This window comes from Convolutriloba macropyga, chromosome 4 (genome assembly GCF_964194025.1).
Source record: "Convolutriloba macropyga chromosome 4, txConMacr16.3, whole genome shotgun sequence".
Classification (NCBI taxonomy): Eukaryota; Metazoa; Xenacoelomorpha; order Acoela; family Convolutidae; genus Convolutriloba; species Convolutriloba macropyga.
Genome location: NC_134471.1, coordinates 79261924 through 79278492, shown reverse-complemented (window position 1 = coordinate 79278492; position 16569 = coordinate 79261924). Strand labels below are relative to the sequence as shown.

Below are 16569 nucleotides of genomic sequence, written 5' to 3'. Positions count from 1 at the left end.
AGTACGCCATAGGCGTACTTGAGCCTGTATTCACAAATCATTTGGATTTAATTAGGCAGTTTGACGACACTTGTTTAAACCCAACTTGCCGCCCCATTGAGTTGGAGTTTTACACATTATAACACTTGAAAGTAATAAAACAAGTTGCACACTATGCCTTTCACGTCCACTAAAGACACAGAGTTTGGAGATTGTTATTTCGATATTTCCAAAACTGATAAGCGCTTAATCAGAGCAACGCTGAAAACCTATGAAAGGACAGGGACATATGTATTTCTGAAATTGTTCAAAAAAGCAACAGACGATTACGAGTTTGAACAGAGAATTTCTCTAACTCTTGGAGAGTTTGAAAATTTGGTCAGCTCAGCTAGCAAAATACAGAACTCAGTGGCTGACCAGCTGTCAACAACAAAACCACCACTAGCGAAGAAACCAAAAATTCAAAAAGAAGTTGCCAACAACGATGGTTGAGGCGATGTTTGAGCGTTCTCCAAATTACTTTAAACAATTTCAGAAACAGTTCAAATTTCTCATTCTTGAAGAAAAACCTAGCTTTTCTATTGGAAATTTTTATGCAGTGTGTGCACATTTTGATTCCGAATTTTGCAATTTAGTAAACAGTCATTATCACGTTCTGATTGATACAACTACTTTTGAAAACGAAACAGTGAAACGATATCAGAGCTTTCCTGTGCCTTGTGTTTATACAGCTTTCAAATTCTTGTTTTGGACTGCACCAAACTTGGAGACTAATGGAGACGTTTTTACAAAACTCAAATTGGCAATCGAATTCAACGGTTCGGGAGAAAAAACCGATTCACAAGCAGTGCGCAAACGACTGCCAGCTTTTGCTAACCACAACAACTTATCGAAAAGCAGCTCTGCAAAACAAACAAATGTCAATCTCAAACCGAGTGCCAAGATGCCAGTAGTTGCTCAAAAAACTATCTACAATGCCCGGCCTCCATCGAAACAAGTTCAAACTGATTTTGTTAATAGTGAAACTTTACGAAGAGTTGAAACAATTTTGTATGGTCCTCATTCTGGCGCTTTTTGTCAAATTATGGATATTTTTATGAGTGGATATGGAAAATTGAATATTGATTCTGATTTATTGAGTGTTCGCTTTGTGTATGAAGAAAAAGTAAAGTTTTGAAAAAAAAATAAATTTCTCAAGTTAGTAAGGTTAGAACATCATATGAAAAGCGAAACGAATCAATTCATTATCGCTAATATTTACAAGTTTTTGAGCATTGAAAACAAAATGAGCAATATAAATACAAAAAAGTCCACAAAGTTTAGAGTTTGCTCTTTGAATTGGTTGATTCTCCAAGAGTTGATAGATGTTGTGATTGCTGCCAACGGAAACGATTCTTTGATATAGGTGTTTGTACGATGAAATGGGCTGACCAAGGGGATCGGCAAACAAAAGTTGATTGTTTTTTCTGCATAATAGTAACCAGTGGCTGCCAATATTTTCAGCAGTCGCTGCATTAACAATAAGGAAGCTGTTTCTGTTCATTTTTTCCGGAAAGTTGTTGGCCGCAAACACACCATGGAATTTATATTTAAGAGTTTTGCAACCTTGGATTAAACCATTAATATCATCTTCATCCATCATTAATTTGTCAGAATGTGATTCTTTGATACTCTTCTTGCACTATCAACAAATATTGTGCTAGCTTTTTCGCCAATAATGAATATTTCTATATTGTTCGGTAAGGCCGCAGAAAATTTCAACTCAATAGAAATTGACGAATTTGTGAGCTCAGGATGAATAAAATCGTGGGATGCTTGTTGGGTGCTGGTCAAATCAAAAACCATTATGAAATGATTTGGGTAATCTGTCAAACTTATTCCATGACCATTGTCGATGTAAGCTAAATCGGATATTGTGTTAAAGTAAAGACGTTTGTCATCACTTGTTGATATCGGACTGTCTGCCACAGGTAAACCGTTTCGATAAATATAAATCTGCTCAAGGTTGAATTTGCGGAAATTAAATGGATTTTGTCTGTTGTTACCAAGAAACGCTTCGTTAGTGTTCAGACAAATTGCTAGTCTACGAATCGGTTCTCTGGCAAAAATATCTTCTTGTTTCCAACTGTGGAGACCCGTTGACGCCAGAAACGTTTTTGTTAGAGTCTCCAGGTAGGGATACGAAGCTGGACTTGTTAATAAAGTTTTTTCAATAGCCGATACAACATCATCGTTTAATGTCATCTTGCGCACATACAAATTAGCTTCGACAATTTTTACTTTGTAGTGCTTGGCAGCATCGTCAGACATTATAACAAAATCATCTATTGACCGTCTAAATGCAATGCGAAGTGTCACACCACTTAGCAAATGTCTGTCACAGGTGAAAAAGTCGACTGCAACTTTACCGTAGAATGTGCACTCAGCTGATTGCCTCACTATTTTTTCCTTCTGTTCACTTCCGCAGTTGACAGCGCTCCTGGATTTTCTTCGTAGGAGTAACCCTGACATGCCAACCAGGTGTTTTTTGCATCTTTGTTATGTGAAAATTCTGTTTCAATAAAACTTTTATGAGCATAGTTTCCGTTAGCGTTTGAAATTTTTAGTCCATTAGCAGACACTGTACAGTCAGAGAAGAGTGAATGTAACACATTATTGCAAAAATAGGGAGCATCTGTCTTCGTAACATCTATTGCTGCTCCTGCGTCATATCTCAAATCAGCTTCTGATGACTGGACAATTTTACATTTTACTTCCAAGAAAATTTTCTGTAAGTCAATAAAATTATTTCGCTCACCGGCGACTTCAAATTCTAACATGGGTCCATTTGGACTGTAGACTGGGCCCAACTTTTGACAAAAACTACCATCGAAAGTTACTAAAAGAGAAGGTTTTTCGAATAAATCCAAAGAACTGTGAGTTGCTTCTGATGGTAACAAATTAGCGATCATCGTTCACTCTGGCAAAAAAATCTGACCGACTTCTTTTTGGAGCTCTGTGCGTTGAAATGGTTTTTTTGCGTTTGTTGATCGCTTTCTGTGGCTTGACTCGACTTGACTTCCTCCGACGTGAAGTATTTCGTCGAGATCCCCCAGTCTGTTTTTTAACAGTTTTTGCGATTGTATTTTTAAACGCCTGTTTAGGAGATTTTTTGCTTCCGACTACATCCAAAATCTCTGAAACACTTTGTTTCAAAAGCTCTTTCCCGATACGCTTCGCTGTAGGCAAAATGAAACGACGTGCTAAAGGCAGCGCAACACGTCCAATGCCTGCAGCTAGGGCTCCAAAACCACTTCCTCTTTGACGATAATGTCCAGAGAAGTGAGGCAAAGGCGTTGCTTGATTCGCATAATAAGAATCCATTTTAGGAGGAAAATTTTTTGAATTGTAGTCTTAGAATAACTTTTCCAGTTCCCGAAAAGGGAACTAATTGTCCTGTTTCTGTTCTCAGTTCAATTGAAATCGATTGAATTGTGTTGGTTAGGAGCTTCTTATAATCTAAATTTGTAAAAACTATCCGATGAGTTGGCTCAAGCTCACAAACACTACCGTTTTTCAGACGTTGTTTTGAATCAATGACTCGCAAAAGAGGAGCCTTAGTGTCACCAACGTATTGATATTCAATTATGTTAGTGTAGATGAAAATTAGATGCTTTCCAGCACAAAGATCAGCTGGGAACTCCCCATAATAAGCTTTCGTATCATCACTTTTCATAAACCTGTTCGCATTGGGAATCATTTTGTACCCAATATGTATTCCATTACCGTCAGGAATACCCTTAAATCCAATAATGCTCGGAATTTCCTCGCTGGGAAATGTAATTCCCTCATATTTGCCAAATAAAATTTCATATTTTCCAGAGCTCTTCAACTCTCTGAAAGAAAAATTGGGAAGTCCAATTGTTCGCTTAATTGTAGCAAGAAGTTGTGCCAATGTATCAAAGGTTCCTGGCATAAAACTAAATTGTTGTCCACTATAAGGTCTAGAAATAACATTAGCTCCCGAAGACATCTTTTGGGAATCTTCATAGTCTTTTAAGTTGTACACAATTAGATCTCCGTTTACTATGTTTTCTATTTTTGTTGGGAATATGATTTCACTTAACGCCACTCTCCAATCACCTGCAAGTTGAATTTCGTCATTAAAAAAATTTCGAAATGATGCAAGTGTGTTTGAATCAAATATTTCCATTGAAGCGGATGAAACAACGTGAACTGTAAACTCGTCTTCAAACCGGTTGTTGGACATTTTCAACGAGAGGGAGCCTGACAAGTTGTAATTCTGGTTGATAAAATTTTCCTTGAATTGGTTTTTTGTCTGTGTCGACTAAGGAGTATGTTGGTGGGCTTAATGTCGGTATTCCCGTTATTTCAAAGACTTCGTCTGTGAATGATTGCTTGTAACTTTTCCTGAATGCTTTATCTTTTTTAACTATTCTCACAAAGTCTCCAATGTAAAACTTGGGCTTCTGATTTGAGCTTGTTTGGACTGTCAATGAAACTAGTCGTGGCACATCTTTTTTTGTAACTTTGTTGGGAGCAATTTTAGTTACTCGATTGACTCTTGAATTGATTGTTTTCACAAATTGGTCTAATTGGTCAATGTAGCTATAGGTCCACTTTTCTTCGAGATACCGATGAATTATCTTTTTGAGAGATCTAATGTTCCTCTCTGCAAAAGCTGACTTTTTTTCACTGAAAGTACTATATAACTGAATTCCGCGTTTGTTGCACAATTGTTTGAAATCTCCCAGAAATTCTGTGCCATCGTCAACCCATACTTTTTCGGGCTGTTTGTTTTTGATCATCTTTTTGAATGCTTCAGCTACTTCTGTTGCGTACTTTGTTTTTAAAGGTTCCACTCGTAAATATCTTGACAAACAATCAACCGCTACTAGGAGATACTTGATGTTGCGGTTATACTTTGCTAATTTATCAACGTGTGCCAAATCTAGAGACCAAATTTCGTTAATGTCTTTTACAAAAACTTTAAGCCTAGGAAATTTTAATCGAATTGAACGGTACTTTGTGAAAGACGGCTTTGTCTCCAAATAGGACAGGACTTTGCCTATAGGGAGCTTGCTTTGAGTCTGTAGTCGTTTTATGCTTCCATACGAAGCTGGTCCTTTTAAATACAACTGATCCAATTTTTTTACTTCAGGAAAAGAAAGACCACATCTTCTGACTGGTCTCTTCTTTGTCTGGCGTTTGGTCCGTTTCTTCTTTATATTTTTTTCGGGTTGGTTTTGAGTCACTGAGTCGTTCTCCAGTAGAGGAGAACTCTTGTTGACTGGTTTGTTCTCTACTTGGGAAAAATTCTTGTTCACTTTCAGACGAGGCTTCCAAGATTTGCTTGGCATGGGTATTTGCAACAAGATGAGGTGAGATATTAAGAGCAAATAAAATTTTTGAGTATTTTTCAATGTCAATTTTTTTTAGTTGGTTGTTGTAGATTGTACAGAAATGTTGAAGCTTTGATGCCCACTGTTTCTTTATTAACGTGAAGAACGTCGTTCGACTCTATGGTGACTGTTTCAGATTGGTTAATCAAGTCAAGTATGATTTTTGATCTTTTGATTTGGTTTTTATTCATAACTTCTAGCTCTATCATTATAGAGGTGAAATCGTCGCTTTTTCTTTGTTTTTTCACTACCGGTTCAATCTCGCTATCTTTGCTCATGGGTTCTGTTTTCTCCTCATCTGCTGTTTCAATCATCAGTTTGTTTGCAGTCTCAACTGGTTCAAATGCTTTCTCTGGTTTTTCCATTGAGTTGGACTGGTTTCTTTGCAAAAGAGACAGCTGTGTAGCTTTCTGTTTATAAAGGGGATTGTCCAAAACTTCTTTTTTTACCGGTTGATGTGAAGCAAACATTCGTTTTGGAATTAAAATGAATTCTTCGGTACGCATTATGATTTTTTCAAATATCGATAACAAGCGAAACCAACAATTTTGACCAAATCTGTTTCTCTAGCCAAAAGTTGCCTCTTTTCTTTCAAACTTGTTTGTCTAGACAATAGCTTTCTGAATGAATTTTCATAACCTTCTACAACACTTTTTCTTATTGGAACATTACCATTGACAATGTTAAGCAAACATTCGCAAAGGAATTTAATGAATTTATTTGGAGCTCTCTCGATCTTCTCTTTTAGTTTTGTATCCGATATGTCTAGCAGCCGCCCCAGCATACAAACTTCTTTCTCTCTCATCGCTCAAATTTGTGATAACGGCTTTAGCTGATGGCAGATAAAAAATTGATGGTCCTGGAGGAACAATATTTGAACAGTAGCGCAAGACGTCTGATGTTTTTGGATCCAAATCAATTAATAAATGACCAAACGGTTCTTTGGTTGCGAGCTCATAGCTTTCTTTTAAAAATTGTGCATTATTCAACTGTCGACCAATAAAACTAATCTGTTGTGTGTCACGGGGTGATTTGAACAATATGATATGTGTTGTGTTTAGATCAATTGTTCTAGACCATCTGCTTTGCTGGAACAAATTGTGTTTAACATAAATTACACTGATGTTTCTATGTCGCCCTGCGGTTGCTAATTTGGAAAATTCTTTGTCATTAAAAATTTCTTCACATGAATCATTGAACACAAGAAGGCAGTTCTCTAACTCTGAAATGAGCTCAAAATTGGAGAATTTTTTAAAATGTATGTTCAGTTTCTTCTCTAACGATTGGAATTTTGGCTGATCATGCTGATAAAAATAATAAATTGTTTGAAACTCTGGGAAAAATGCGCCAACTAATAACATTTTGAAAATGAGCTCAGTTTTCCCGCAGCAAGACGGCCCGCAAACAGCCATGAACAACCGGTCATTGGTAGAAATAACTTTATTCATAACTTTGGATTTGGAAGAGCGTATCCAACTGTACAAGAAAGAAGTGAAAACCAAAATGTGGATTCTTCACAGTCAAGACTGAAAAAAACCAACTTGGTGAGAGATACAGTTATAAGAAAAATTATTATAATGATTTGTGTAAAGTATACAACCTCTGATCGAGGCAATCTCGAATTGCAAAACCTCCAAGATTGTCTTTCTTGGTGCTCGGCGTCAAAAACCAAGTCAGTTATACCTCCACCCGAATCTAATTGATCTTCGGTTTGACTCATTGTGAAATAAAATTGTTCAAAAAAATGAATTGCTTTCCAGGAACTTTTACATAATTATTTAACTATAAAAAATTCATAAGAAACATATCCAGAGTCTTCGTCTCCTTGTTTGTAAGTGATTGTATAGTTTGCATTCATCGAATCTTGTTTATCTCTAAAAACAATTGACTGTACATTGTTCTCTTTAATCAGCTGCTTGATGTCATCGGGAAGAGTCTCATCGTCCAGAGACATCAGAACTGGTACTGCACGCTTGGGCGTAGGTAAAGGGGTTAGTTTCAACCTTTTCATTTTCTCTTGTAAAGACATGGTACAATTGAAAGTACTCCAGTAGAGAAAGATACTTCTTGAAAGCTTCTATTTCAGCACCAGCACACACAATCTGCTGTTTTCTCAAAACTGTTTGGCCTCTTGTATCAATTTTTTCTTCCTTGATAAGAGTAACCGTTAACTGATTTTCAGGCGTTATACAACTGTAAACTGTCAAATTTGGAGACAAATTCACTTGTAGTAGAGACGGAGCTGGTTTCTCTAACCGACGATTCATTCGTCAGCCACTGGTAAAAGAGTTTTGCCTTCTTATTGGCACAATGCTTGGTTCTCTGTCGTTTTGGGCAACTCAATGCATGTAATTTACAAACCGGTGTCTCCCGATACAACTTCAAGTGTTCAATTTTTGGGCAGAACAAAGTTTCCAAGTTGATAACGTTCCTCTGTAACAGCTGTCGTAAAGTTTCCGTTTTTTCTAATCCTTTTGCGTAAAAATCAGAAAAGGGAAATCGAAGAACTATACTTTGAAAAATCTGTTGCAAATAATGATAAGGGTACTCTCCTGTCTCCCACGAGAGACCATGAAGGAATTTAGATACCCACAGGAAAGATCTTTGCTCACTCGAACAAAAAATGTTAAATGATTTTGGAGGTAAAAATGAAATTATATCATTGTAATTTTCGGTAGATACCGCAAGTTCTTTTATTATAAATCCAGATTTTTTACTTCGAAAGCCTTCAAAATCAAGAACAACCGCTCCGGATTTCAACATTCCAGCAAATTGAATAAACTATTTTTGAAAGATTTTACGTATAAACAAAAAGCAATTCCAGTCACATGACCAAGGTACTCATTTGTCACTGAACAAGGTAATACGTAAGAATAGCCTGGACCCTTTTCACTATATTCATAAACAAAACCGGAAGCGTCGTGGAGTATGGCATGTAATCTCAAAATTTTTAAATTTTTGAAATATTTGTCTAACGAAGAATTATCAATACCAATCAAACCTCCGTACGGCCGCAACTTCAACGCAATATCCAAATCAAGATCCGGATCCAAATGCAAACAAGTGGCTAAAAAGTATAAAAATCGTTTACCATATTGTGAATATTCTTTTTCGATTTCCTTGTAAGTTTCGTGAATACTTTTCAAATCAAGCGTTGCTATAGTTGCCATTTGATCTATGCACACATTCTCCCAATAATGATCAATTTTTGCTAACAACTGACCAAAACCACTTAATCACACGTCTAAATATCACATAATAAGCCCCTCCCCTCTATTAGGGTAATAAGACTACTTTTTACATGTAGCGTTAAATTCAAACGACCAGAAAGAACTAGCAAGAACGGCGGAATAGAACAATCCAAACGGCAATAAACAGCAGGCGGAAAGATTTTATCCCGCCTATCCTATTCCCACTTAACCGCCACTACCTATTATCCTTTGGTTAAGAGTCGAATGATAACCCCCCCCCTTTCTTTACGTAGGTATTATATACTACTGATATCTTTGACTGATATCGTTTGATAATTTTCAGAATCTAAGCACATCAATTCGATACAAACACATACTGAGATCTGATTGGTCATCAATAGGCTTTAAAGAATTCTAGTCAACAGGTGCCTTGAAGCCGTTGAAAGATGCTTAAACTGCGTTTAATCAAAAACTGTTTTGTTTTAGCGCTGGCGGTGTTGTTTCTTTTTGAGTACGCACTCTGGCGTCTTGCTGGATTTAATTTGGTCACACTTTACAACTACGCGAAGTTTTCGTCCTTCAGAATTGAAGGAAAAGAGGTCAGATCTACCCCCACATCTGCAATTCCTCGTGTCTCGCCAAATCCGCAACCATCTATTGATAATGGTAGCCCTAAGGCAATCCGAAGCGACATGCCGACTCCTGGTAAAATCTCTTTCGATATTGGGCGATGTGTTCCCGTAGAACTTGTTAACGAGAGTCCGAGTAGCGAGCAACCAAATCATGTCGGTGGAACCGATCAGCAAAAGCAAATTGGGGAGTTGGGACTTGGAGATAGAGTTCCTCAAAACGTTCCAATCGAACATAATGACGGGATCCCAAACAACATGCAACAGATTTCAGATCAGGATTCTGAACTTCTTAGTAATCAGAAGGGCAATGTTGCTCATCCCCAATTGATTTCTAGGAATGTTGTAAGTTATGATTCAGCAGTTATGAACAGAATTGGCGACAGTACACGCACGGGTGAGACAAGTATTTCAAATTTGGCCCTAGAACACAACGAAGTGAAGGAAATTGACAATGATTTTGCTGCCGATGAAACGTCTGGACAATTTTTGGACGTTGAAATCAATCGATATTGTGTTGCTGGAACACAATATTCGGAGGCAATTCAGAATTCCGATGTCAATTACAGAGGATGTAGGGATCAAGTTATTTTGGGAGATTCTATAAACTCGCTTGAAATTTACGCATCCGATATAATCGCCGAAGCTTGTTCAGAACTGGCTCGAGAATCTGTTGATAGTTGTAGTCAAGTATAAAGTGCAGTACAAATTTTAAGCTGTGTTCGAGAAATCGATGAGATGTTTCAAGAGCCTTATCTCAATTTAGTTATCAGATAAAACAATCAAATTTTGAGTTTTATACAGATTGGTTAAAGTTCAGAGTCGAGATTGGATAATAGGATCTTTTCCTTTTGTGCCCCCCCCCAAGCTTAGTGGGTGCATATTATTTGCAACCTCCAAGCGCACGTGCCATATTTTTTACATAATGGTTTATTATGTAATGACACGAGCTCTGTTACTGTGTGGGAAGGGGGGTGGGGGTCAAACGGAAAAGATCCGGACAATAAAGACCCGGATAATATTTTTGCATATTGAAAAAAAAGACTTGATCAAATTCATTTTGCTTTAAAGTTAGAAGTCATTCAACATAGTGATCATAAGATGAAAGTTGTTGAAGGACATTTACCATTTACGCAGCTTTGGTTTTTGTGTTGTTGTTGAAAAGATATAGTTTTGAAAAGGTTTATGATAGTATTGTATCTGAACTAGCGTGCCTGGGAAATATTTGTAGCATATTTTGATATTTTTGGATTTCAGTTTTTTCTAAACTTAGCAGCACCGTGTGTTGATTTGGGTTCTAAACAAGGTTTCCTAACTTGTTATATCACTTACCGTTACTTAATTAGATTAGAATGATATAAAGAATTGTTATGTGTATGCAACTGTTTCCTTTACCACCCTTTCATCTTTTTCGGATTTTTCGATAAAAATTGGTACATTTAAATGGCTTGAATTCCTATTATTGACCTCTAAGTAAAATGTATAACTGTAGTTTATTTAACGCTGAATGATAACTGATAAATATCTGTTCTGTGAAGATTAAAGGAAACAGTCATCTATGTATCTTTTTATGCCATATTTATATTGTACATTTCATCACTTGTCTGTGTCATTATATTCACTGACATTAAAGAATTTTGTTTTTACAATATGCTATGCAGAATTTACTATTTTTTTGAATGTTTGTTCCTTTTTTTAACCAATTTGAAAGTTCATAATCAACTTAAAATTGTATTGTTCACAAGAAGAGCGGAAGTTAAGCACATGATATTACCGAATTTAGTTCCATTGTTGATTTAAATTAATGACGTGTAGTAGATATCTTATGCAGTCATTTTTCTCCGAATTAGAGTAATTATCACTAAATAAGGCTATAACCTACCTCCTAATTTTCGGAAGTTATTCTGGCTATTTTAAGCTGATGTTGATTGCTTTTCAACAAAGTGTCGCAAAAAAAATTCTCGATCGAAGCTAGAAGTAATTATTGTAATTTGTAATGCTAAATTTTTGCTTCATTGATTTGACTTCTTGCGTTCTCGAAGAATCGAAATTATCCTCTAGTACGCAATTTAAAGCTGTTAAAGTCAATTGATGGCAGTTTCTAAATTGACTTCTAAATGTCTCATATGAAGTGCGCCGAAATTGGCCTATTTATCAACGATAAGCTCTGTAAACATCATTTGCAGCGTTTTAGTGAAGTTTATACCCTCAAACAGGCCACAATTGAGCCACCAGATTGACGAGCGACCTCGGCTGGTTATGTTTGCGCATCCTTAGACCGGTTATGTTGACATGATAGATTTCCGTCCAATGACCTCCTTGCATTAAGGTTTTGAGATAGGTTAATAACTGCCCTCATCGTGCAGCCCGCTATTCGTGCGGTATTACTTTATTAATAGCCGCCCTCATCTTCTCAGCCGGCTATTATAGCGCTCCTATATTTGTACAATTCAAAGAATTTGAATTGTATTGGGGCGCTTTCATTTTTTAAGTATATTATTGCAGAGTTTCTAGTGACAAAAAAATAGTTCTCTGTTTTTTTTAGATTGCAAATATAAGTAATTTTATAAATAAAGATTGCAGTTTAAATTTTTTTATTGCTTTTAAATTTTTTAAATTTTGTCATTTTCTGAGTTTAACTATCTTTATTGGCCAACGAAACTTTTTAAATGTTGCAGATGAGTTACAAGACAGAACTCCCCAGAGAAAAAAGGAAATTGAACCTTTGTTCCAGACACATTTTCGAAAAATATCTTTAAATTTTTCCTTTTCATTTGAAGCATTTTTCACATTTCTTTTTGAATCATTTGTCATTTTTTTTCGAGATTATCTACCTTTAGTGTCAAATTAATCTCTTTCAAGTCTTTTGCTGAGTAAATGACTATATTGCTTTGTGTCATAAATGGCCTTCAGGTTGAAAGCTTCAAGAGTTTTAGGAATGTTTTTTTTTGTTTCTTTTAGTTTCTCAACTTTCGAGATTTCGCCTTTTTGGCTGGGATTGTTAAATTGATCTGCTGGTCAGGTACATTAGGCCTGTTTTTCATTCAATTCCTTGGATTGTATTTCAGGACTTGTCCTGCTATGTTTTTTTACTTCGTCGAACTAAAAATGTTTCGCTTTACATCATTTTGCCGCTTTTTCAACATTTTGCGTGAAATCTTTTTGACTTCTCGAGGCTAGTTTCACTTCTCTCATTCTGCTCAAAGTGTGTTTAGACAGCAGTTGCGAAGCAAAACAATTCAAAATGAACAGAGACAGTATCAGAAAACGAAATCAGAAATGGAAATGGGATAAACCCATAAAGCCCAGTTTTAGATGCCCGTTTCTCGAACTTGGTTCTTATAAGTCTTAGTCACCGTCTTTAATGCGTATTGGTATTGATACTAGATCCTGTATCGTCTCACTATGAAACAGTAGTATGTTCAACTACAAAATGTCATCAAAATAGTTCGTACTTTAAAATTGTTTTTCTACAAAAATCTTTTTTTTTCTTCATCTCTTCTTTCAATCCCAATCGTGGTTTTGGGAATCAACGGTGACTATTTTCCGGCAATCTGCCGGGTATGTTTTACAATTCAGAGATTTTAATTTTTAGTGGTGCACAGTTGTTTTAAATTCCTCTCAAACGAAGTGTTATCAATTATATTAGTCTGTGATCTTTTTTCTAAGCGATTTTTTGCTTGACCAATTCTTCTTCTGGCATTTTGACTTTTCGTCCTCAAAGACAGAAAAAACAGGTAGCATCCGGCGGGAATTAATTGGCTGTGCAGCTCTCTTAGAGCATTACGCCTAAGTAGTCTCTAAGAATGCGACTGACCAAAAGTTTTTAAAGACGATTTCAGTGTAAAGGGCAGTTCTTAAAAGTTTGGCCTCACCCCTCAGTCGCCCCCAACAAAACTTCTCCCGTTCATCCTCCTCCAGCTGGCGATTCGGACCCCCTCGTCCAGCCCTCCCAAGCCTACCCCCATCGCTTGACCCGCTCCCCCCCCCACTCCACTCACTCCACACCCAATGCTCGTAGTATCATTAAGCACCAGCTGGCTACTACCGATGCGAAGTTTGGTCAATTGAAAGAAATTCGCCTACAGTTAGTCGGTTATGTTTAATTGCTCTCAAACGAAGTTTTTAGCAATTATATTAGTCCGGTAGTCTTTTGCCATTTTTTCATCTGGGTTTCGTCTGACCCGTTTGACTTTTCGTCCTCAGACAAGGGATTAACAGGTAGCGCCCGGAGAGCAATCAGTTCTTTTACAGACTCGTTGTTTACCAGTCTTTGAGAGTGCGATTCAGAAAAACTGTTTTGAGAAGACAATTTTTAAATTTGAATGTTGCTTCTAAATCTTAAAAGTTATTAAAAGTTCTTAATCTTAATAGTCTTAATCTTAATAACCGCTCTTATCTTAGTCACCCCCTTTCACGCCCACCTAACCTCCGCCCCACGACTTTTTTTGTTAAAGCATGTTTGCTGTTAGGCTCTTAAAGGTTTAGGGGTAAGCTGCTCAAGTTGAAAGTCTTTGGATATATTTTTTTGTAAAATGGGGCTTCAATTGAAGTTCTTCATAGTCCATAGTTAATTTGCTAACGGTTGTTTATCTGTTCATATCTGTTTTTAGTATATATTCGCAATTTTCACTTGAAAACAAAAACAGTATTAAATTTTGCATTATTTTTTATGTTTAATTGATCTTGAACGAAGTTCATTGTAATTATTGTAAACGTATTGGATTTTTATGCAAATTTTTTGCTTGAACGTTTTGCGTTTTTCTTCTTGAACATTCTTTGACTTCTCAAGTGACTTTTTCACTCTTTTGTTCTTCCTTTTTGAGTGATCTCTATTGCTCTCACTCCGAAAGCGTGTTGCTAATATAAAATCGGTTGCAGCATAGCAACAATAAGGGTCTGATAGCCGAGTGGACAGTGCATGTGATTATGGATCGAGAGTTCAATGGTGCGTATCCCGGAGGTTTCAATTTTCTATCCGCCTGTCGTTCGAGAGCAACTCTTTGGACAGTAGTCCGTTTTTTTTCAAGCAGTATCTCTTCTAGGACTGTTTGTTCATAATATGTCCAACCAGATCTCGCCAAACTGAAATTGAATTTTTCGTGGGTTTGGCTATAATTGAATCGGTTTAACGGCTTCCTTGCCAGAAAATTACACAATTTCGCTAGAATTTTTTTTTCAAATTTTTTGTTTTCACTTAGTTTTTGAGTTCAAGGGGACAGATAAACCTATTTTTAGCTCGAAGATGGGTGTTAATAACCATTTTTATTTACAATGATAGTTCTGAAGATATGGAATGCACAATTTCCAGCAGCTGAACTCAATTGGCGGCAATTTAATACTAAAAGTCAAATAAAAAGTGCGCCGAAACTGGTGTCATTTTTTACTTTAAATCTTAATAGTGGTATATGTTAACCTCTAATGGGGTTATTTGAAGCCCACTATTGAACTTCTTAGTCCCATTTAGCCCCCCCCCCGACTGAAGCAGGCTGCAATTGATTAGAGCTCCCACTAGTCGTTCGAGAGCAATTCTTCCGACGTTTAGTCGGTTATGTTTTTCTGTTTTAGTTTTATTGCTCTGCAAAATGGAAACCTTGTGTTGCAACACTTTCAATCGAAAAATCTACAATTTAATGTCAATAGTGTCAGTTTTCTCTAACTTAATGAAACTAATTTTTGTCTCTGCAATGTTCAATTGGTCTGCTAGTGAACTATAGGATTTTGAAGTTCTTTCCACTCATTGGATTGAATTGCAGGACATGCCCTGCTATGTTTTTGAACGATGTGTTCACACATTTTTCCGTTACTCTGGGCTTCCAAAACGGGATAAACAGGTGCAGCTCGGTGGGAATTGTTTTTCGAGGCCCCGGAGCCGGCTCTAGTATTCTTTCAATTTCTTATTGTGCTAAAGTTACTGGTTTGAAATCAATCTGGAAAGGTCCTTTAAGTTTTTGAGCCCATAACTGTGCAGATTTTAAAATTTGTTTGTTGTTCGCAGTTTTTTAGTTTTTGTTGAATTGGTATTAAGTTCCTTGTCTTACCAGACAATGATAGATCCATGACTTCTTTATAGTACAAAAATGCGGAACAAGGCATGGGTATGGCACTTGGAGTAGTGATGGCCAGCTCTTCATCACTCCCACGAAGAAAAAAAATACTCGGAGGTTTCAAAATTATGCGAATGGCCGTATGTGGATAGTAAACTAGTTATTAATCAGAGAATTGTTCTCCCTGCATTAAATCTTGTAAGAATCTCAATATGAAAGTTAAAGTAAACGAATTAGAAAAGGAAGTCAGTATTTGATATTCATTAAAAATCGTAAATTGGTTTTTGTGGATCTGTGGCCGAAAACACGAAGGCGTTTTTATGAATGGACAGAATGTAAACTAGTTCTGTTGTTTTTCATGAGCAAATATTGCAATAGAATTCATAAAATCTTAAGAGATACGGACACGGTGGCTGTTTCCGCAGTTATAAATACAATGGTTTCCTTCCTGAAGAAAATATAGAAGAGAGAACATTATAAGTATTAAGGAACATATTATTCAGGAATAGAAACTTCACCCTACGTCAAACATTTCGGAAGGAGTCGAACGCTTAGCTAACAATTACTTTTGCATTTTTTAAACCAAAAGTGCAATCTAACATATTTGGAGGTATTAAAGATGGTTCGGGAATTACAATCGGTGCAAGACGCCGCAACCCTTAATTGGACTCTAACTTTGATGAAGCTTTGAACTAGGGAACAAAAGGTACCCCGAAAACGTGGCAACGAGAGACAAGGCGACAGAAACAGGTGACTTCTAAAAGCAGGAGTCATCAAAGATTGACCTTGATTAGAAAATATTTTCTCGCAAATAACGATCAGAAGAATTTGCTGGATCGGAAATATTTAAAAAAATACCAGGGTCAGTTGTAAACTAAAGTCGGGGATACCATTTAGTGGAAAACAAATTTTTTACGTTTTGAAGCTCTCTCTGTCATATATTTAATTATTTTAAAATTTGAAATAGTGTCTTATTTTCGCCCATTTATTGAAAATAACTAATTAAAGTAATTTCACCATTGACCATTTGCACACCAATTTGCAGCATGTCCTGATTTCTCCCGGCATCTCACGGTGAACGTCCAGATGTGGACTTGATGGTTACAAAGGAAAGATTGCTTATAATTTTTATTTTAATTAAACTTATAACAAATAGCTTAACCAACTTTCTCAAAAAAACTACATTGCTAATGTGACTTAACATTTTACTAGTGAAATTAATATCACCATAGCATTAAAGATATACAAAATCAACTGTAAAAAAAAGTTGAGATTTTTGATTGCTGGTGCTTCACGATTTTTTGCGAGGTTTTCACTGTAC

At 36.4% G+C, this 16569-nt stretch overlaps 1 protein-coding gene across 1 annotated transcript in view; it reads left to right on the top strand.

The window, feature by feature from the left end:
* The window catches only part of LOC142337919 (uncharacterized), a 51466-nt gene extending 41108 nt beyond the window's left edge, over positions 1 to 10358 (top strand). The window contains exon 10 of the mRNA XM_075387560.1: positions 9059 to 10358. Within this exon, the coding sequence (XP_075243675.1) occupies positions 9059 to 9897 (839 nt within the window). The 3' untranslated portion in view covers positions 9898 to 10358. The remainder of the gene's footprint in view (positions 1 to 9058) is intronic.
* The last annotated feature ends 6211 nt before the right edge of the window (positions 10359 to 16569 follow it).